Here is a 23,434-nt window from a genome sequence, read left to right as displayed (position 1 = left end):
ATCAAACAGACCAAATCAGTTCAGCACAGATCTCCTTTGTGGCATAGTTTGTCCTGACTTACCTTGTAGTTTCTCGTAGGTTAATATTTTGGGTGATAGGCAGGAACATATCCCATAAAATAACTTTGTCGTTATTTTAAATTCATCTTCCATGCATCGTTTATTTATTTTTCTTGGTCAATGCTTCTATGTTGTTGATTTTGTTGATTTTCACCGGTTTACTCCCTGGCCAATGAAGTGAAGTGGTACAGTGGTTAGAGCTCTGGAGACACACACACACACACACACACACACACACGTATGTATATGTATATGCAGCCAAAATATATATCTATATATCCTAACAATGCATGGAAGGGGAGTTTAAACAATGACAGAAATGAGAGGAAGTACAAGTACACACAGGCTTCTGCCACCATGTTTACTAACACAGGGCTGCAAAGTCAGTGGGTTTACATCCAAACAAATACATACAATACAAAGGATTCGAGTAATTAATGCCACTCGCACCTGTAAGCTAAAAGGTCTCTGTTTCAAAGTCCAGAGCTCTAACCACTGTACCACTTCTTCACTCCATTGGTCATGGAGTAAACCAGTGAAAATCAACAATAACATAGAAGCATTGACCAATAAATAAATAAATAAATAAATAAATAAATAAATAAGCATGGCAGAGGACGACGAAGTTAATTTATGGAATGTGTTCCTGCCTATCACCCAAAACTACAAGAGAAACTACAAGGTAAGTCAGGACAAACTTTGCCACAAAGGAGATCTGTGCTGAACTGATTTGGTCTGCTTGTCTTGATCAGCGATTGGGCGCAGACGCTTCAAGTTCAGTGGCTGAGAGAAAAGAAGGGTGGAGATTATTATCATACTAGGAAAACGCCGTTTTTTACGTGCGTTATGGTGCGCACAAACGCGCGTGTTTTACGCGCGTTTTGATGCGCAAAACGGCGTTTTTTACACGCGTTCTTGGAGGACTTCATTACGGCGTAAAAAGCGGCGTTCTTTTTGCGCATTACGGCGTAAAAAACGGCGCAAAATCTGAAAAAACGGCGTTTTTTACGCCGTAATGAAGTTGAAACGCGACTGAATGTGGCGTATTTCTGGCAGGAACGGCTTGCCATAGATTCATGCGTCGGTGACGCGGCGCAGTCGGCGCGCGCGGTCCCTCCCTCAAGCGATTCGTTCGTTTCTCAGTTCAGTTGAACTGTCAGCAGCGCCGCCTGCTGACAGTTCGTTCGTCAAGTGATTCGTTCGTTTCTCAGTTCAGTTGAACTGCTGACAGTTCGTTCGTCAGCAGGCGGCGCAGCTGACAGTTCAAGTGAACTGAGAAACGAACGAATCACTTGAGGAAGTGATGCAGTTCAGTACGTTCACTTAAAAGATTCGTTCTTTTGAACGAAACGTTCGCGAACGAGACAACACTAGTCTGGATCACACACTGTGTTCTCTCAGCGTCGGCTGTCTCTGTCCTGCACTGAAAGTCATTTTGTGTCCACAGCTCCATGAACATCCACTGCTGCTGAAAAGTCTTTTGGATTTGTTTTTATAACCAATTAAGACTTTAGCTCTTTCCTCTGAGACAGATCTCACAGTCCACAGAAGATAAGGTGCTGTGGATGGTTTGTACCACCTTTTCTAGTCATGGCACCTCACTCCAGCTCTGCATCCCTCCTCCTCCTCCTCCTCCTCCTCCTCCTCCTCTCCCCTCTCCTCCTCCTCCTCCTCCTCCTCCCCTCTCCTCCTCCTCCTCCTCCTCCTCCTCTCCTCTCCTCCTCTCCTCTCCTCCTCCTCCTCCTCCTCCTCCTCCTCCTCTCCCCTCTCCTCCTCCTCCTCCTCCTCTCCCCTCTCCTCCCCTCTCCTCCTCCTCTCCTCTCCTCCTCCTCCTCCTCCTCTCCATGGGGGTCTCCAGTCTTTCCACTGGGAGCACCTTCATGCTGCACAGAGTTCCTGTGTGTGAACAATGAAGCCATGGCTGAATCGACCTCCTGATCTCACGTTTTCCTCGTGTTTGTTTCAGATCTGGTCCAAAGTTTCAGACAACAGTGTTTCTGTCATAAGAAGCTCTACTGTTGATCACATGTGATCATTAAACCACTGAATGAATGCTGTGTTCTTACATTAACAGATCAGCCTCCACTGAAGCGCAGGAGCAGCTTTTATTTCCTGCCACCTGACAGTGAGTCAAACTGAACTGTGTCATCCTGCTCTTTAAGAATATCTGAGTTTACAGTATTTTGTAGCTTCAGTCTGTCAGTAAGAAACTAAACCTGAAGTCAAACAGCAATGAAACTAGAAATGAATCAATGCAAGTCAGCGTTTATTTATCTTTTCTGATCTTTGTCTTTCTCAGTGTCTGAGCTGAGGGTTGTTCTGCTGGGGAACAGCTGGTCTCAGAGGAGTTCAGTGGGGAACTTCATACTGGGACAGACGAAGTTCAACACTGAGGAAGAAGCAGACTGGTTTCAGACAGAAAGAGGACAGTTAAAGGACAAAGACATAGTCCTCGTCAACAGTCCAGATCTGCAGCATCCAAACATCTCTGAACACAAACTGACAGAGTTGATAGAAAACTGTGTGAGAGTCTCTGATCCTGGACCTCATGTGTTCCTGCTGGTTCTGCAGCCTGAAGACTTCACTGAGAAACACAAACTGAGGCTCTGCTGCTTCCTTCAGCGCTTCAGTGATCGATCATTTGATCATTCACTGGTGCTGATATCAACACCCAGAGAGGAGAGTCCAGGATGGATGGAAACATACATGGAACGCCCTCCATTAAAGGACATGATCAGACGGTGTCACTCCAGGTTTCTGTGGCAGAAGAACCTTGAACTTCCACAGCTGTTAACACGCCTGGGTCAGATCGTAGAGGAGAACAATGTGGAGCATCTCAGCTATGAAGAATTTATAGACACAACATCTACTTTACCAGGTGATCAAAGGCCAAAACCAAAGGAAGCACAGACTTCTATCATCGGTGCTGTTAAAGCTGCTGGTAAGAGCAGAAACAGTCCTGAGAAGAAAAACTCTGTTCACACAAATCCTGTTTGATTAAATTAGAGCATTAAGCTGAAAATTAATGATGTCATCTTTTTACAGGGCGGAGTTCAGTTAAAGGAATCACTGCTAGATTCTCAGAGAAAAACCCTTTGACTCACAGTAAGTAAATTCATCAGTGTTCATCATCAATTTACAGATTTTTGGTGGCATTTTTCTCCAGAATGAACCCAAACTCATCCCACAATTCTTCACCACAGAAACACAAAAAACTAAATAAAAACATTTAAAAACAAAAACCTTAAATCACATGTTTCACATGTTACTATCTTCTATCTGTGACTTTCATATTTTGTTACTTTTCATTTACAAAGCACCTTTTAGGGGAAATGTGATGCTGCCTTTTCCTTTAAAACATCCAAATGTTTGTATTGAACAAATACTCAAAATGTTTAACACGTATGTTCCCATCCTCCACATCCACTGCTCTGTGTGGACAAAACAGTGTTTTAATCAAGTGAATGAAGGAAAGATAATTAAGATATTATAGCAGAAGATTTATTAATGCAGAGAAATCGCTCTGAGACGCTCACAAAGCAGAAATGAAACAGAGAACGATCAAACAAACAAAGATGGTAAAATCTGCTTAAAGTGAAATCTTGAAGAGCATTACACAGAACAATTCAAGGTTCAATGATTCAAATCAACAGAGACAGAAACAAAATGTGTCCTCCAATGACTCCATCAGCTTCCTTTCACTTATTTACTTACTTTTGCTTAGTCAGCAGATTACAATGTACAGGCTTTAGCCAGCGATGGCTGATGGTCAGCAGTCGGGCTGAACAGTTAATCACAATATGGACAAGAGAAACATCCAAATGACAGGAGCTGCACAGACCAGGAGTGATGGATGGAGTCATGAACATGACAGCACATCAACAAGTGCTCACACAGAGAAGAGTGTTAACTCTGCCAAACATAATGAACTGAAGAGGCACAGAAACATGCTGCACCAATGACTGCAGGTTACATTTATCTGCCCTTTTGTCTGTTCATTTATAAAATACAGGGATGTTCACAGCATTTCACCTTCAATCAGGGATCTGATTCTGACCACCTGACTGTCATCACGTCATGCAGGAACTAGTTAACCCAATCCTTGCTGCTGTGATATTTTAAAGCAGGTGGTTACCTCATGATGAGTTTTGTGTCCTCTTGTCTAAATGTAAAGAGACAGGCAACAAAAAATTTCCCCAAGTGTCAAATCTCAATGTTGACAGGTATGAATCCTGCTAACTGTTAGGCAGCGCCTTAAATTTGGTCGTGCTTGGACTCAATAGACAGACCAGAGACAAGCGTAAAAGAAAACCAGGTTTATTAACAATCAGGGGAACAAAAAACACACTCATAAGGAGTGGAACAAACAATTGTCCACGTGATGGGTTGAGGCTGAGCAAGGGCTGACACGGCAGGTAGGGACTAGAAAAAACTCTCTGCTGCTGGTGAAGAATGAAACAGAGACTTCTGCCGGCCGACAAGGTTTTTATTTTCTTTGTATAGAAAAGGTCAATCATCACCCGAGCGGTAGAATGAAGAAAGACCCCAAGCATGGGGAGAGCTAAACATTTATACCTGAGGAACGCCCCCTACCCAAAGGTGTGGTTGGACCTTTTGGTCTGTTGGAGGTATCGGTGCCGGCTCCTAAGGGAGTGGTTCACACCGGAGACACCCTGCAGGATTTTGTATGTAGATGTTAAGAGGTCCAGACACCAGAATTTAAAACAGAAAAGGACCTGATATCCTGGTGAGGAAATGGGAGGTCGGGTGTCTCAAGTAGATGAAGTACAAGGAGCTGAAATTGCCATTAAAGCAGCAACTGGCAAGACTGAGAGTACTCACAAGGCAGAGATGAGGATAATCCAGAGACAAACCAAGCTCAGCGTCTTCCTTCTATACTAGACCTCTCATTAGGCTCATGTGCTCCAGGTGTGCTGCTGAAGAGGCGTGGCCAGACAGACAGGAACAGACAGACAGACACATAACACCAGGGAAAAGGCGAACAGAGAACACTGGGAGCAGACAGGTTAGCCGATCCTAACACTAACCTGGGATCTGCATATGACCTCCATATATGACCATGGCCCTCTGTGATCACTGATCGCTGCCATACAGTCGATTCACTTTCATGTCTCTGACTGCCAACACATCTTCTCTAAATTCAATTTATTATGTCAAACAGCTGAATATGAACATCATTTGGTTAACTGTCAATTATATAATGACACATTACATTTTAGAAGATGTTGACTCTGAATCAAACCAGAACTTTGACCAAGTCTGCAGATGAGTGAAGAGATCTCTTCATGTCAGCAGTGCAGTGATTTCAGACTCACAGTTAATGTGGTTTCATCTTTGTCTCTGTTGTTTTACAGCGTCTGGAATCAGGATTGTGATGCTGGGAAAAAGTGAGGACAAACAGACAAAACTTGGTAACTTCATCATCAGGAACCAAAAGAAAACTTCACCAACCAAACAATGTGTGGCTGTGAGTGCAGAGTGGAGAGGAAATCAGCTGACAGTCGTGAAAAGTCCAAACATCTTCAGTCTGTCTGTGGAGGACATGAAAACAGAGATGAAGAGCTGTGTGACTCTTTGTCCTCCTGGACCAAATGTTCTTCTGCTGTTAGTGAAACCTTCTGATTTCACAGAGAAGAACAGACAAACACTGAAGTTCATCCTGAGTTTGTTTGATGGAGATGCTTTTAAACACTCAATGGTCATCCAGACACATGAGGGGAATGAAACAGCTGTTAGTCAGCTCCTTGAAGACTGTGGAGGAAGACGCTTCAACATGGCTGAAGGTGACCACGAGCTGTTAATGGAGAAGATTGAGAAGATTGTTCATGAAAACAAAGGAAGCTTCCTCACCTTCACTGAAGAGACCATCAGACCAAAGTCTGAACACATCAGAGCAGCTTTAAACCTGGTTCTGTGTGGGAGGACAGGAGCAGAGAAGACTTCAGCCATCGAGGCCATTTTAGGTGGGACAGAGTTTCATTCAGTCTCCGATTCCTCAGAGTGTGTTAAACATCAGGGAGAGGTGTGTGGACGTCGGCTTTCCCTGGTGGAGCTGCCTGCCTTGTATGGAAGAGCTCAGGAGGCAGTGATGGAGGAATCATTCAGGTGTATCTCCCTCTGTGACCCTGAGGGCGTCCATGCCTTCGTCCTGGTCCTACCTGTGGGTCCCCTCACTGATGAAGACAAGGCAGAGTTAAAGATCATCCAGAACACATTCAGCTCTCGAGTCAATGACTTCACCAGGATTCTGTTCACTGTGGAGTCAGATCCTACAGCTCCAGCTGTGGTGGACTTTGTTAGAGGAAACAAGGACATTCAGGATCTCTGTCAGAGCTGTGGAGGAAGATATGATGTTCTCAACATCAAGGACAGGCAGCAGATCCCAGAGCTGCTGGAAGCTGTAGAAAAAATGAGAGTTAAAGGATCCAAATGCTTCACGAACGACACGTTCACCAGGGCTCAGATGGAGAAGGTTGTAGAGCAGGAGAAGACTAATGCAAGACTCAAAGCTGAAGGTGAAGGCAGACATCAGAGCCCACAGTGTCTCAGGATTGTGCTGATCGGGAAGACTGGCAGTGGAAAGAGCTCTTCAGGAAACACCATTCTAGGAAGAAAAGAGTTTAAAGATGAATCAAGCCGAACATCCGTCACCAAACATTGTGAGAAAGCACAGAGTGAAGTGGACGGTCGTCAGGTCGTTGTGGTCGACACTCCTGGTCTGTTTGATCCAACTTTGTCCCATGAAGACGTTCAGGAGGAGATGGTGAAATGCATCAGTCTTCTGGCTCCAGGACCACACGTCTTCCTGTTGGTGTTACACATTGGCAGATTTACACCAGAGGAGAAGGAGACACTGAAACTCATCAAGGAAGGTTTTGGGAAGAAAGCTGAAAAGTTCACCATCATTCTGTTAACTGGAGGAGATAAACTGAAGAAAGAGAAGATATCTGTTGAAGAATACATTGAAAAAGAATGTGATGATTCCTTTAAGCAGCTGATCGCTGACTGTGGAGGAAGATACCATGTGTTCAACAACGATGAAGAACACGACCGAACACAAGTGAGTGAGCTGATGACCAAGATTAACACCATGGTGGAGGAAAATGGAGGCAGCTGCTACACTGATGAGATGCTGCAAGAGGCCAAAGCAGCAATAAAGAAAGAGATGGAGAGAATCCTGAAGGAGAAGGAAGAAGAGATGAGGAGAGAGAGAGAGGAGCTTCAAAGAAAACATGAGGAAGAAATGGAAGAAATGAAAAGAAGAATGGACGAACAGAGAGCAAAAACTGAAGAGGAGAGAAAACAGAGAGAAAAACAACTTGAAGAAATGAAGGAAAAGATCGATAAAGAACGTGAAGAGAGAAAGAAAGAAGAGGAAATGAGAGAAGAAGAGAACAGGAAGAGAAAAGAAGAGGAAGAAATTCAACGACAGGAGTGGAAACAAAAAGTTGAAACTTTGGAGGAAAAAATCAAATCAGAATCAGAATCAAAGGAAAAGATTTACAGAGAGCTGGAGGAGAAGAAAGAAGAGATGAGAAAAGAACGAGAGAAGAAGGAGAAAGAACAAAAAGAATGGTGGGAGAGACGATATGAAGAAGATGAAAAGAGACGAGAGGAAGAACGAAGAAGACTGAGAAAACTGCAAGAAGAGTACGAGAAAGAAAGAGACAAAGATGAAAAGAAAAGAAAAGAAGAGGACAGAATGAGAAGAAAACAAGAGGAAAAAGAGAAAAAAGACATTGAAAAGGAGAGAAAACTGAGAGAAAAACAACTTGAAGAAATGAAGGAAAAGATCAATAAAGAACGTGAAGAGAGAAAGAAAGAAGAGGAAATGAGAGAAGAAGAGAACAGGAAGAGAAAAGAAGAGGAAGAAATTCAACGACAGGAGTGGAAACAAAAAGTTGAAAGTTTGGAGGAAAAAATCAAATCAGAATCAGAATCAAAGGAAAAGATTGACAGAGAGCTGGAGGAGAAGAAAGAAGAGATGAGAAAAGAACGAGAGAAGAGGGAGAAAGAACAAAAAGAATGGTGGGAGAGACGATATGAAGAAGATGAAAAGAGACGAGTGGAAGAACGAAGAAGACTGAGAAAACTGCAAGAAGAGTACGAGAAAGAAAGAGAACAAGATGAAAAGAAAAGAAAAGAAGAGGACAGAAAGAGAAGAGAACAAGAGGAAAAAGAGAAAGCAGAAATTGAAAAGGAGAGAAAACTGAGAGCAAAACAACTTGAAGAAATGAAGGAAAAGATCAATAAAGAACGTGAAGAGAGAAAGAAAGAAGAGGAAATGAGAGAAGAAGAGAACAGGAAGAGAAAAGAAGAGGAAGAATTTGAACGACAGGAGTGGAAACAAAAAGTTGAAAGTTTGGAGGAAAAAATCAAATCAGAATCAGAATCAAAGGAAAAGATTGACAGAGAGCTGAAGGAGAAAAAAGAAGAGATGAGAAAAGAACGAGAGAAGAGGGAGAAAGAACAAAAAGAATGGTGGGAGAGACGAAATGAAGAAGATGAAAAGAGACGAGAGGAAGAACGAAGAAAACTGAGAAAACAGCAAGAAGAGTACGAGAAAGAAAGAGAAAAAGAAGAAGAGAAAAGAAAAGAAGAGGACAGAAAGAAAAGAGAACAAGAGGAAAAAGAGAAAAAAGACATGGAGGATAAATATAAGAAAGAAATGGAGAATCTGCAGAAGACACGTGAAGAAGAAGCCAGAAAGAAAGCTGAAGAGTTTAATGAGTTCAGAGAGAAACATGAGGAGGAATTTAAAGCTCAGAGAGAAAAACATGAAGAAGAAATGAAAGACAAAGACAAACAATATGACATCTTAAAGGCACTTAGAGACCACAAAGAAGAAGAAATGGAAGAAATGAAGAGAAGAATGGAAGAACAGAGAGCAAAAACTGAAGAGGAGAGAAAACTGAGAGAAAAACAACTTGAAGAAATGAAGGAAAAGATCAATAAAGAACGTGAAGAGAGAAAGAAAGAACAGGAAATGAGAGAAGAAGAGAACAGGAAGAGAAAACAACAGGAAGACATTGAACGAAAGGAGTGGAAACAAAAAGTTGAAACTTTGGAGGAAAAAATCAAATCAGAATCAGAATCAAAGGAAAAGATCTACAGAGAGCTGAAGGAGAAGAAAGAAGAGATGAGAAAAGAACGAGAGAAGAAGGAGAAAGAACAAAAAGAATGGTGGGAGAGACGAAATGAAGAAGATGAAAAGAGACGAGAGGAAGAACGAAGAAGACTGAGAAAACAGCAAGAAGAGTACGAGAAAGAAAGAGAAAAAGATGAAGAGAAAAGAAAAGAAGAGGACAGAAAGAGAAGAGAACAAGAGGAAAAAGAGAAAAAAGACATTGAAGATAAATATAAGAAAGAAATGGAGAGTCTGCAGAAGACACATGAAGAAGAAGCCAGAAAGAAAGCTGAAGAGTTTAATGAGTTCAGAGAGAAACATGAGGAGGAATTTAAAGCTCAGAGAGAAAAACATCAAAGAGAAATATGCGATTTAGTGAAATGTGTGACTAAAAAGAGAGAAAATCGGAAAAAAATCAAAAACTTACTGACGAAACAGGAAGAAGAAATGAAGCAGGAGAAAACTGAAGAGGAAAAGAAGAATCTGGAACAAAAACATGAAAAACAACTGAATGACTTGATTCAGGAGCTTTTGCCAGAAGTCGACACGTCACTGTGCAGCATTTTATGAAGAGATTTGTTTGCTGTAAACGTCACAGCTGATAGTTTCAGGTTTTCAGTGAGTGAACAAGAGTTTTTAAAATATGTAATTTTTTCCATTATCAAAAATCTGAGCTTCTGTTTTCTTAATTTGAGCTTTTGATCAGAACTGATTTTTGTTTTCCAATGAGGCGTGTTGACCTGATGGGGGCGCTATAGGAGCACCAAAGGACACCAGTATCATCTGAAATCATCACGTCTGCTGACCAGAACAAACAAACTACCTGATAAGTCAGTTTCAGTCCCTGTTTCACACACACACACACACACACACACACACACACACACACACACACACACACACACACACAGTACTGTGCACTCAGTGGCCACTTTATTAGGTACACCTGTTCAGTCTAAAGTGTGTTCATGCTGATAACGTTCAGTGTTTGCTCACGTCGTCACAAATGTGTAAATTCAATGATTTGTTTATTACTGTGGTGTTCCATCACACTGAGAGGTGTTTCTCATGTTTGTCCTCCCTAAAAACACATATTTCAATCAACTCCTCTGACAGTCACCAAAAACACAACCAGCATCATGAAGCTTTATGACAGCTGACTGTTCATGTGTTCCTAATAAAGTGGCCACTGAGCGTACCGGCCTATCAGAGCTGATCTGTTCACGCTGCAGCGTTTGCTGATGCATCTTCAAACATTCATTCACAGACTTTTCCACCTTTCAGAAGGTGTTTTCTGTCTTTACCTGGTTTCTGTGTCCTGATGTGAGCGTTCTGAGCTCAGCTGTGATTTCAGCCTTTCACTGCAGAGCATGTTGTCATGTTCCTTCACAGTTCACTGTCAGTGTGTTCACACACAAACATGCACTCAGACACATGCTGCGTGCTGATGTCGCTTCATCTGGTAAAAACTTTGTTTGAAGAACATTTTTCACAGACATTTTCTGTTTTCTGCTCTTTTTATTTGTTCTTCTATGTAATTATTTCATGTGTAAAAGTAAAACATTGTCTTGTTGGATTTGTGGTTTTTCTTTGCTTTTCTTTGTTCTTTGTGTTGGTAATAATAAAAACAACCTCTTTACATTTTGGACTGTTGGTCTGAAGGAACGAGTGATTTTAAACTCTTTTCTAACATTTAATAGACCAAACAATGGATGAGAAGATAATCTGCAGATTCACTGATGATGAAAAAGTTTTGCAGCCCAACATGATTTACTTTGTACTACAGATTTTTAAAAGTTTTAAAGTTTGGAAAATGAAGCCCTTCATCTCTTGTAACTGAGCTGAAAGTGGTTCAAAGCTCGTTTTAGAGCACTGAGACTTGCTGGTCAGCGCTGAGCACAAAGCCTCAACACTGGTCCTGTTGAGCAGGAATCTCCCTGATGTGTAAACTGAAATGAATGAAAGAAACATCATATTTTCAGCTCCTTTATTATTTCTCAGCACTTTGTGAGTGTGACCTCCAAACAGCACAAACCTTTTGCTGTGTCTGTGACTGGAAACCTGCCATCAGGACAGAGAGAGTGTGGACTGACTGTGAGCGACTGACTGAGAGAGAAGACTGAAACACTGCATCAAACATGTGAGAATGAGCAGTTCATTGACTCTGTAGCAGCCTAACATAAAGATTACTTCAGCTGTGGAGCATCCTGGCACTGACTCGGCTGACACGTTGTCCTGGATGTGTCCTCACACCACTGGATCAGCTGTTGAGGCTCCAAAACTGGACTTCACTAATGAAGCTTCTTACAGGCACAACAGACCGAGAGCTTCCACTCCAGCCAGGGCTTGGTGTGACGGCGTATGCCGTGAAGGGAGGTCCAGCAAGAAATTAAACCAGAGGGCACCAACGCTCACTCCACCGTCTGAACTCTTGCTGCAAAACAGGTACGAAACACTGACTCTGAATGACGAAAGGTGAGATACTTTAAGAAAATACGTGCTGAGGATGTGCTGGGATGCGTCATCAGTGATGTAACCTGGGGTCATCCACTGCTTTTAAACATCAGACAGTCTCACCTGGGTGACCCAGTCGGGGTGATCAGTTCCCGGCTTGCATGCCAGCAGCAGTTGACCACTTGGCGTCCCTCTTCAGCCAAAGTCACCTGGTGACTTTCTCTCCACCATCAGTAACAGACTTGATGGCTTTCATTGTTGCCAATTCCACTCGCCCGAGTTCGGTCAAGGCTTTGCAGAGTGACCGGCCTGCGATGCCCCGGCATCCCAACTCAATAGGTTTACTGGAGGTTTTCTAGCCCTGTCCCAACTTCTGGTACTTGGCACATTGTGCTCGTGTGCATCATCCATGTGGTCTTCCTAGAGTACAGTGAGCTCCAACATGATCACCTGCTTTGTAGTGTTGGAAAAAAAAAAGATCAGTGTTGTTGGGACAATGTGTTCAATGTGCTCAGGAAACCTCAGTTGCTTGTCCAGGTCAACTTTCAACTGTCAGTCAGCAGCTGAGGCAAAGGGGGGACTGATGCATATTTCAGCTGAGAGGTGTGTCTCTGTCTGGCTCTAACAAACGTGGATCTTCTTTAAACGGTGGTGTTTGCTGGTGTTGATGGCTAATGCTACTGTCTCTGCAGCTGCCTTCAGGACCTGATCATGCCTGTAGCAAAGGCTGCTGAGGGTGTGTTCGAGGGATCCTATTCCACAGTAGAGGGCACAAGATGGTGTTTCACTTTTGCTCCAGATTCAGAGGCTTGCAGGACTTGTTAGGACATCATAGACCACCTGGATCAGGAACCAGACTCTGTCATCATCTGTCCGCAGGATGTTATCCCAGGTGATCCTTCGCTGCTCAACAGATTTCCACTTTGTCCATGTTCCTTGTTGTCTCAGACTTACCATTCTGCTTGCTCTTTCTTCCTCCACTGGTGCTCGAACTTATTCTTGGAACAGCTGGCATCTGTCATTGCTCAGGACTTTACAGATTGGGGTCCTGGGGAAGTAACTGGGACCTGCTTCTGCCTGTGGCCATATTACCCACTAGTTCCCTCTGCCTCAGCCTGGACTCTGAAACCTGTAATACACTTGATGCTTTCCACTTCCTGCCTGCCCTGGCCTGGAGTCCTGAGAGTCTCTGTACAGAAGCACCTCTCTTGTCTGTTGCACCATTAACTCCCCTTTCAGACCGCTGAAATTGAGCTGCAAGATGTCGCAGTTGCCATATAGTGCTGTACTACTTCGGGTCCAGGGACGGCCGAGCCATCTCTGAAGGTCGCTGCTGATCTTCCTCTCCATTGACTCTGCAGTTGATGTAGGGACCTCGTACACCAGCAGAGGTCACAGTTTCCAGGACAAGTTGGCATGATAGTAGACCAGGATTTAAAACATCCTGGTAGGCCAGATTTGTCTACCTTCATGAGCCAGTCACTGAGGTTGTCAAGGGTCTTTATGATGTAAGTGGAGTCTTTAAGGCTGGCATCAAAGATTATGTCCAGACTTCTCTGGATGTTGTGGACCCAGAAGTGATCCTCAACCTGAAATCATTGTTGTAATCCAGAATGAGATTTCTGATGTTGCTGTGCACATGGTGTCTCTGCAGGGTGGTGTTCTTTGAGTGTTCCTCCTTAGGAATCCATAACCCCTCCACACACCTCCACTGGTCAGCAACTCTCCCTCTTTGCCATATAACTCTCAGGATCTTCCAGAGTTGTCAGATGTGTTCTGGACCTCTCTTATATACTACATATGGCACACTGCTGGGCTCTGGAGCTGAAACAGATCTTACTCCTTTCACAACCTCCTGGACCTCCTTTTGGCTGGTGTGTTTATGAGAGACTTCTGGGGATCAAGTGGCTAATCTCTCAGTGGATCACTTAAGGTGTTCTTGAGAAAGCAGTTGACCTCCTCTGGTGACCCTGAGAGATGACCACTGCATTTGTTTCCGAGCAGCTTTTGGACAAAGCCAAAGGGATTTGTCATGAAGGCTGTTCTTCTCCTGGTTCTCTCCCTACCCCGTTTCTTGCGCCACTCTTCTCTTCCACAAGATGTTCCTTAATTCAGTGAGAGGTTGCTTCTGCTCCTCCCTTGGAATACTAACCATGAGGCCAGAAAAACTAATCACACCAAAACCAAAAACCAAATCTGACCAAAACCCAAGAAATAGTCCCAAGGCTACTGCTGGGGCTAAGGGCCAGGAGAAATATTGCTAACTCCCCGTCTGCTGAGGGCCAGAAACAAAACTGGTCACACCTCATAAACCAGACACAGATCTGATTGGGGACTCCATAACCAGGCATGAAGGAATGGCAAAACTGAAAATCTTAGCATGAATCTTAACATTCCAACTTGGGGAGAGGCGTCAAATCTTTCAGCAGACTCCTTGCCCTGAATACATGGCTGACATCGGAATGCCTCAACTGTGGGATAAAGTTTATTGACAATTTCAACTCCATCTGTTGGAACTGTAAATAGCACTTTGGCACTAACCTGCATCATGCACTTGGGATAGTGTACCAAAACAAGAGGATCAAATGCCCCTCATTAGATCCTTCTCTCATTCATCAGTCGCTTGTGTGTGAAGAGGCAGAAAGTAGCAGAAAGTGGAAGCACCTCGATATTGTACTTCAGTACAGCAGGTCATTAGCTACTTCCTACCTCTGTGGTAAATGTATTGTGTTATGTGAGGAGTCTCCTTCTGTCCAAAATGAATGCGGGAAAACTGATTCATGCTGTCTCTCAACCACTCCTCACAAAAAAATGTTGTTTTGAACGTCACAATAGCAGCAAACAGTCGCTGCTGCTGTCTGTCCGGCTGGAAACCTTTCAGACATGTTGACAAACCGGTTGGTTGACAGGTGGTTCATCCAATGAAATCTTTAATCTGCCGCATATTTAGTCTTATCTGGACCGTAATACTGAAAACGTATTACATGAAATGAAAGGACAGTGTCAGTGCTCCGCCAGTATGACGCCACTTCAGACCTGAAAGGTTTTCTTCATCCTTAATTTCTGTTCAGTGCGGCTGTGGCTCAGGAGGTGAAGTCATCCACGAATCAGCAGGTCAGTGGTTTACATGTCAAAGTATCGTTGGAGAAAATACTGAACCCTAAATTTCTCCCGATGCTGAGTCATCGGTGTGTGTGTGGATGGTCACTGCTTATAATGAGCAGGTGACACAGTCTCCATTGAGCAAATATGTGTGTGAATGATGACTAGTGTTATAAAAGTGCTTTACCTTCACTTGGTCGTCTTTGACAGGTTTCAAGCGACAGAGATTCAGATCAACTTCAACGAAACTAAAGGTAGAAAACACCAACTGTGTTTTTATACACTCTCTGTATATAATGTACATATATATGTTTGATTTTTATTCTGTATTCCTTTTTATTGTGCGTTTGTCTCCTTCTTTATTCTTTATTCTTGGTCTAATTGCTGTCTGTTACAACATCAAATCAAATCAAATTTATTTATGAAGCACATTTAAAACAACAGCCGTTGACCAAAGTGCTGGACAATTTTCAACATAAAAGCAACATACAACAAGAAACAGACAGAAATAAAACTCTCACACTGAGTTAAAAGCCAAAGAATGAAAATGTGTTTTAAGAGGGTTGATTTAAAAACAGGCAGTGAGGGGGACAGTCTACTATGCAGAAGCAGCTCGTTCCAGTTTTTGGGGGCTACAACAGAAAAGGCCCGATCTCCTGTGACGATTACTATCTAACTGTAAGCGTGAGAGAGAACTCTGGCTAACAGCAACATAAAGAGCACTACAGTAGTCAAGACGGGACGAAATAAAAGCATGGATGACTCTTTCAACATCATTAAAAGACAGGCAGGACTTGACTTTAGATAAAAGCCTCAGCAGGAAGAAGCTGGATTTCACCACTGAATGAATTTGTTTGTCAAATTTAAAATCACTGTCCATTATCACCCCAAGATTGTTTACAGTGGATTTTATGTATGGACTCAGTGAGCTCAGGTCCATATGGGGGCCAGTACGCGCATTACTCGCTCCAAATAACAGAACTTCAGTTTTATTTTATTCACATCATCATCATCATCATCATCATCATCATCATCATTATTTTATTCAACAGCATTTCCCCGACATGGGATCAATAAAGTTCCATCTTATCTTGTCTTATCTTAGCAAATCAATTAAGTAGGATAATCTCCTTCTTTTATTTGGGCAGTAGCTTTGTCCCCTTTGTCATAACAGAACTGAATAGAACGTCCAAACTGTGCCTGAGTTTGTGTGTTTGCATGTGTGAAGTTTGAGAATGTGCTTGTAGTGGATGTATGGTGTGGGATTCATGTACATAGTTGTTAAGTTTGAAGTATTCTGTCTGGTTTTATGTATTTGTGTACTATGAGGTTGTACAGAAGGTGAAAATAATTTTCCTTGCAGAGCAACAAATAAATCTAAATCTGTCAGCACTGTAGATCAGTAGAACTGATTATCTATCAGCTGACATCAGAGGAATCATTCAGGTGTGTTCCTGCTTCATAGCTTTCTATTATCAAAGTAAGTTCATGAGCTGATCTGGAAACAGCTTTCTGTGAAATCACACATGAACCTTTACTGTCTGACTCGCTGTCAGCTGTACATCAGTCACTTCAGGTAAACGCGCACTTTCAAACGTTGGAGACAGAAACACCAGTTTCTTCTCTTCAGAGGTGACGTGTGTCAGTGACTCCAATTACAATGTGTCTTTAGGCAAATTGGCACTTTTATGCAAGGCGACGTACATATGAGATTTCCATAGAGCACAAGCAAGGTTCTGAACAGGAGAGAACAACAAGAGTAAGCGCCCTAACGCCAATTTCTGGCCCAATTTGACAGAGGTGCTACAAGGTGACGCTTCGAGTGCATAGAGTGAATAGTAACGTTTTTTTTTTTTTTTTCAAGAAAGAAGGTGTTCAGTAAAGAATTGGTCTTTAGCCTTTTCGAGAAGGATTCCGTGGACTGTGGCGTCCTGCTCCACTGACAGACTGAGGAAGTGGTTCCTCCCCCACGCCATGCGGCTCTTTAACTCCACTCAGGGGGGAGACGTTAAACATTAATGTCAACATTCCTCAGTGTTCTCAATGGAATCTGCACAACACTCTGTTCAACATGCACCTTGACTTGCTTTCTGTTTGCACTGAACATTTGAACTCTGGACATCTCATGTAAACTCATTTAAACACTTGACATTCAAACTTGCTTTCTGTTGCATTGGACATTTTTACTTCTACTTATGTTTGGACATTTTTACCTTCAATTCTGTTTGCACTGGACATCTTTAATTTTAATTCTGTTTGCACTGGACATGTGGACATTTTTACATTTTTTAGCTTTAACTTTTAACTCCTTGCTTGCTGTGCTGTTAGATTATTTATTGCATGCCTTTTACTTAAAATTTGTGGAATATGCTGGAACTTGTGAATTTCCCTCGGGGATGAATACAGTATCTATCTATCCATCTCATCTATTGTTACCACTCCCGTATTTTACATTTCCCTGTACTAGGTTGCCAGTTTCTGTATTTCCCCTTGTTTAAATTGTTCAGAATTGTTCATTCATTCATCTTCTTTACCCGCGCATCCCATTTCACAACACTCACACCTACAGACAATTTACAGACCAATTAACCTAATGAGCATGTTTTTGGTCTGTGGGAGGAAGCCAGAGAATTGTTCATATTTTTCAATATTCCTTGTTTATGTTGTTTATATTGCTTGTTTGCTATTTAATGTCTTTTTTACTGATGCCCTCTATTTTTTGCTATCCACTTTGCTGCTGTAATACTGGAAATTTCCCCACTGTGGGACTAATAAAGGAATATCCTATCTTATCTTACACGTATAGCTATGCCAACAGCTACATACAGTGTAAAAAAGGATCACTCATAAATAAACTCAAAGAGAAGAAACGCATGGCACAGAATGATTGGCTTGGACTGTAAATTGTGCTGTGATGTAGCAGTTTCAACAATACACTCATTTCACCCTGGGCTTTTCTAACATATTCCAGTTTAGAAAATATTTCCAAATGCATTATTTTCACAAATTCCCAAAGTTTAGACCCGGCGGAGCGTCTGTGTATGTATTGCTTGACCGATACTGCTCATGGCTGCTCAAGTGATCCTCAGATTTTGGAAGAGTACATCTCCTCCAAACTTTAGAAAATGGATGGAATCTATGTTAGAAATAGTATCATATGAGCAAATGTTAGCTAGAATTAATAATGAAGGTCAGAACTTTAGGAGGTCACGGGATGTTTTTTTTTCTGCTCATAACATTGCTGGGACACTGTAATGATGTAAATGTACCACTGTGGTTGCTAAACAATTTTGTTTCTTTACATGTTATTCACCGTTTACCTATGGATATATTTTTATGTATTAAGAATGCTGTATGTTCATGCATACTCAAATTAAACTTAAATCATAAAAAAAGAGAAAACACCTCTTGGCTAATCCGGCCTCGTACTGACCGGGGTTGGAGAAATAGTCAGCCTTGAAGTGGTTAGCACACACCAACAGGCTTTTGCCAACTGTAGCGGGGACGTTGCCTTCAAAAATTCAATTCACGCCGCTCTTCTGTCCTCTGCAGCTCATTACAGCCAACAACAGAACACTGGGTGTGGTGGCTCGTGTTGACTCATGAGTCCTAACACGGTGCTTTCAATAGCGAAATGGCGAATCTGTGAGAAGGTAGCGCTGCATCTGGTGGGTGGACAGACACCGGGGAGATGGGGAGGGGGTGGTGGCTGGTGGCTGGTGGGCATATGCAAATGTGCCTGCTTCTTACGTAGGAAGCGCCGAATTCGATGGGCTCGTTTGGAAGCTGCAGGCAGGGTGCTTTCAGAAGTCTGTATATCACTCAAAAAAGCACAGATGGTCTTATATCACACTTTTTATTGCGTATGGCAGCACCAGAGACCCAAAATAACACCTCAATACCCAGAAAAAGTGAGTTTTTCATAATATGGGACCTTTAAGGAAGTTTTCATACAGGCCTTCATGCTCTCAGCCTGAACCAGAGGGGAGGTTGGCGGTTTGAATCCCCTCTGAGGTTGTTGAGGTGACTTTGACTCTGAAAGAAGTGTTTTGGTGTGTGAGTAAGATCATTTCCATCCTGCTTCTTCTTCCTCCAGGTTCTTCATGCAGCAGTTGGTCTTCGGTCAGTGAACGTCTCATCTGTCCAGCAGTGACGTCATGGCGGCTGCAGCATCAGGTGAGTCCAGTCATCAGACGCTGTCTTCTCTCTCTGGAAGAAAAGCTCTTTGTCCTCAGACCTTCAGTCCAGTCTGTGAACCCTGAGTGAAACTCTGCTGAACACGAGAACCTCTGTAAGCTGTAGCTCAGTGACAGATCAGACAGACTGATCCCAGATCAGCTCACAGCTGGACTCACTGCTCAGTCAGCTCTACGTCACATTTCATCACTGCTGTTTTATTCCACCTGGATCACCTGATGTCAATGACACAGTGGTTTCTGTCATGAGCAGGTGTGTCACCTCCAGAGTTACATAAAACTTAGAATATATTATTTTATATTATCTGATTTTTGGCCCACCAATGTGACTCCACTTGATCTGGATCTCAGCTGCATTCAGTGTCATCAGGTCTTGTCTGGTCTTGTTGTATTACAGCAGGTCTCAGGTCTCTTGTGGATCCAAGTGAACTCAGCTCTAATCACATGTTGTGTCATCATCATCATCATCATCATCATCATCTTGGATTGAAGATGTGTTTTTGAGGCTGATGTGTTGATGCTCTCTTCCATCATGGCTGCTTGTTGGTGGAGCTTCATGCTGCTGTCAGTGTTGGTGTTGGTCTCTCTGATTGGGTCTGTTCAGGTCCACTACATTCTGGACTGGGTCTAACTATTTTTGGGTCTCCTCATGACCAGGTCTTCTGGCAGGTTTTCCATGTGTTTGTTTCAGATCTGGTCCAAAGTTTCAGACGACAGTGTTACTGTCATAAGAAGCTCTACTGTTGATCACATGTGATCATTAAACCACTGAATGAATGCTGTGTTCTTACATTAACAGATCAGCCTCCACTGAAGCGCAGGAGCAGCATTCCTTTCCTGCCACCTGACTGTGAGTCAAACTGAACTGTGTCATCCTGCTCTTTAAGAATATCTGAGTTTACAGTATTTTGTAGCTTCAGTCTGTCAGTAAGAAACTAAACCTGAAGTCAAACAGCAATGAAACTAGAAATGAATCAATGCAAGTCAGCGTTTATTTGTCTTTTCTGATCTTTGTCTTTCTCAGTGTCTGAGTTGAGGGTTGTTCTGCTGGGGAACAGCTGTTCTCAGAGGAGTCCTAGACCCTTATTCCAGTCCAAGTTCTTCCTCCCTGAGGGTTTTCATACATTGGCCACTTTTATTGACTCATTAGATTCAACTTTATTGTCATTGTCAGTGCAACACAGAGACAACGAAATGCAGTTTAGCATCTAACCAAAATTGCAAATAGTCATAATGTTGAAAAGGTGGGTACAGGTAGTGCAAGTAATTTCTATGAAACCATAAAAACATGAGCAACATGGCATGTAAACAGGTGACATGTGCAACAGGTAGTAAGTGGCAGTGCAGTCGACGCGTCGTGACGTGAACGTCGAGGACTGTGATTGGTCCGTTCAGAACGTAATTTTCGGTTCAGTCGCAGCCCTATGGTCGCAGCACAACAACACCGCCATTTTCAAAGTTTCTGTGGTGAGAGCTACAAGAAAAACTGGACCAAGCCGAAGAAAGAATTATCAAGGAGGTATGCAAGTACGACCACCTCTACAACTCCTCTTCGTGGCAGCAAGAGCCCCCCGAAACCATAGAAAGACACAACCACACCCCCCTAGCGGCTTGGCGGTGAATTGAGGAGCAACGCGTTCCCTCGACGCAGAACTACGAATGCTCAGTGACGCGTAGGGTGTACTCCGTAGGTACGGCGTCGCCGCGACGCAGAAGTGTAAACCAAGCTTTAGACACCACTTGTGCTGGAGGTCCTCGATGGCAGTCAGCTGGGCACCGGTGATTTTCTGAGCGGTTTTCACTACCCATTGCAGGGCCCTCCACTTGGAGACTGTGCAGCTGCCGTACCATACTGCAGTTGGTCAGTGTGGGATATGGGCGTGGGTTGAGCTGCAGTGCACCTGCGTGGTGACACTCGGTGATTGGGTCACGTGGTGTTGCTGGCGGTAAGGATTCGTAATATCAGCTGTTCACGGTCTTAGGTGAGTTGGTAGTGAGTGGGTGATGAGGAAAAGCCTCTTGTGGACCACCTGTTTTAATGTCTGAAACTTGAAAATGAATTTTGATATGGAATAAAGAAACCCTCACTTGAAACTTGGATCAGGCTACTCTTTGAACGAAGTGCATCCGACAATTTCCCCTGTTCAGCTGCTCGGCGACCAGAGATTTAGTGACAGTCGTCACAATAGTCAGGATGCTCTCAATGGTGCAGCGTCTGTTGGTCAGGAAGTCCAGGGTCCAGTTGCAGAGGGAGTTCCGGATGCCGAGGTCACTAAGTTTGTTGACCAGCTTGGAGGGGATGACTGTGTTGAATGCTGAGCTCACATCAATGAACAGCATCCTCGTGTAGTTGTTGTTGTTGTCCAGGTGTGTCAGGGTGGAGTGCAGTGCCGTGGAGATGGCATCCTCCGTCAACCTGTTTGGTCAGTAGGCAAACTCATGGGGGTTCAATGTGGGGGGAAGACAGCATATGAGGTGGGCCAAGACCAGCTTCTCAAAGCATTGTTGAGGAAGTGCTCCTCAATCCATAGCTTGTGAGTGTATTTAGCTTTCCTGATGCCCTTCTTCAGGTTAGCTCTGGATGAGCTGTAGGCCGCTGCATCGCAAGATCTGAAGGCAGCATCATGTTCCTTTGGTAGGAGGCGAACGTTACTGTTCATCCAAGACTTCTGGTTGGGGAAAGTTCTTATCAGTTTGTGGTGGTGACCTTGTCAACACATACGTTAATGTAATCCAGAATGGAGGAGGCATTTGAGTCCATGTCAATGGAGTGCAGCGTGGCCACGGGTGGTGAACAGACTCCAGTCTGTGTGTTGGAACTGGTGCTGGAGTGTGACGTCCGCTCCCTCTGGCCATACTTTAACAGTCTTCACTGACGGCTTCACACATTTGATGAGTGGTGTGCACTTGGGGAGTAGGAACAATGAGAGGTGATCAGACTGTCCCAGAGACATAGCCATAGACATGGTCCAGGGTTTTGTCTCCTCTGGTGGGGCAGGAGACATTCTGGTGAAATTTGGGTTGGGGGCTGAGGGGAGTTGAAGCCAGCATTATGGATGATGGAGTTGGAGATTGAACAGGTTCCGTTTTCTCACCCCGTCCCAGCCAGCTACAACCCCCGACATAGCCTCCTGTTGACTAGTCAACAGGACCCATTCTGGGATGGAGCACCTCCTGTCATCAGGTTTGCCTCAGACAGGACACCAGCCCTTAATGCTCCACCCTCTCAAGCACCACCCCTGACTTGTCCTCCATGCCACCTGAATACCATGACTACAAGGAAGTGTTCAGCAAGACCAAAGCCACCTCTCTGCTTCCTTATCGACCATATGACTGCGCCATTGAGTTACAGTTGCCTATATTCCCTGTCTGCACCCGAGACAACAGCTATGGAAAGCTACATTAATGACTCCTTGGCAACAGGTATTACCTTACCATCGTTCTCACTTGTAGGGGCAAAAAGGATGGATCCATCTGAGACCATGCATTGACTAGAGAGGGCTAAATGACATTACCATCAACATCTGGTATCCACTCCCACTCTTGTCCGCCTTCAAGCTACTACAAGGGTCCACGGTCTTCACCAAATTGGACCTCTGTAACGCCAATCACCTGGTTCACATTCGGGAGAGAGACGAGTGGAAGACAGCCTTCAACACCCCTACTGGCCACTATGAGTATCTAGTAGTGCCTTTCATCTAACCAATGCCTTAGCAGTGTTTCAGGCTCTGGTAAATGATATTCTCAGAGACATGCTAAACCGCTTTGTGTTTGTCTACCTCGACAACATTCTGATTTCCTCCCGGTCCCAGAAAGAATACTTTCATCATGTCCAGACTGTCCTACAGCGTCTGGACATGAACTTGCTTTTCATCACAGTAGAGAAGTGTGATTTCCATCCCCCCTCTGTCTCCTTCCTGGGATACATCGTGGCCAAAGACAGTATTCAGATGGATCCAGCGAAAGTTTCCGCTATCACCTCCTGGCCCGACCCCGAGACCCCACCCAGCACCCATCCTCCAATTCCCCGACCCAGAGCACCAGTTTATCATGGAGGTCGACGCATCTGGAGTAGGGGCCGTGTTATCCCAAGGCTCAGCCGATGGCCAGAAGCTCCACCCATATGTCTACTTCTCCTTGGAGATGGCTTGAAGCCACAACCAGTTTGTCATCCGGATTCCATCCCCAGTCCAATGGCCAAACTGAGCAGATGAACCAAGAAATGGAGATGGCGCTACACTGCATGGTTTCTCAAAATCCTTCTTCATGGTCATACCAAATAATTAGGGTAGAGTACGCCTACAACACACTCACCAGCTCCACCACAGATCTATCACCCTTCCATTGTGTGTATTGCTTCCAGTCCCAGCTCTTCCCAGCACTGGAGAGGGAGGTTGCCCCCCCCCCCCCCCCCCCGAGGTTCATCCACTGATGCTGCCGCACTTCCTCCCAAGCTCACACACAACCACTGCCA

The 23,434-nt window shown here is 43.8% G+C and overlaps 1 protein-coding gene across 1 annotated transcript; it reads left to right on the top strand.

Annotated features, from left to right (window-relative positions):
* Positions 1-2,137: 2,137 nt before the first annotated feature.
* On the top strand, positions 2,138-23,174 carry LOC143320717 (uncharacterized). The gene is made up of 5 exons (XM_076730578.1): positions 2,138-2,185; positions 2,360-3,001; positions 5,436-8,236; positions 22,519-22,644; positions 22,773-23,174. Coding segments are annotated over exons 1-5 (3,972 nt in total). The 5' UTR covers positions 2,138-2,184.
* Positions 23,175-23,434: the final 260 nt, after the last annotated feature.

Source organism: Chaetodon auriga, chromosome 5, assembly GCF_051107435.1.
Source record: "Chaetodon auriga isolate fChaAug3 chromosome 5, fChaAug3.hap1, whole genome shotgun sequence".
NCBI lineage: Eukaryota > Metazoa > Chordata > Actinopteri > Chaetodontiformes > Chaetodontidae > Chaetodon > Chaetodon auriga.
The sequence above is the reverse complement of the archived record's forward strand: the minus strand, read 5'-3'. Positions and strand labels throughout refer to the sequence as shown.

Excerpts from the sequence above, each read along its gene's own strand:
- LOC143320717 (XM_076730578.1), top strand. Across the intron at positions 3,002-5,435 it reads CGGTGCTGTTAAAGCTGCTG|CGTCTGGAATCAGGATTGTG; the intron begins GTAAGAGCAGAA and ends GTTGTTTTACAG. Across the intron at positions 22,645-22,772 it reads CTGGCCACTATGAGTATCTA|AAAGAATACTTTCATCATGT; the intron begins GTAGTGCCTTTC and ends TCCCGGTCCCAG.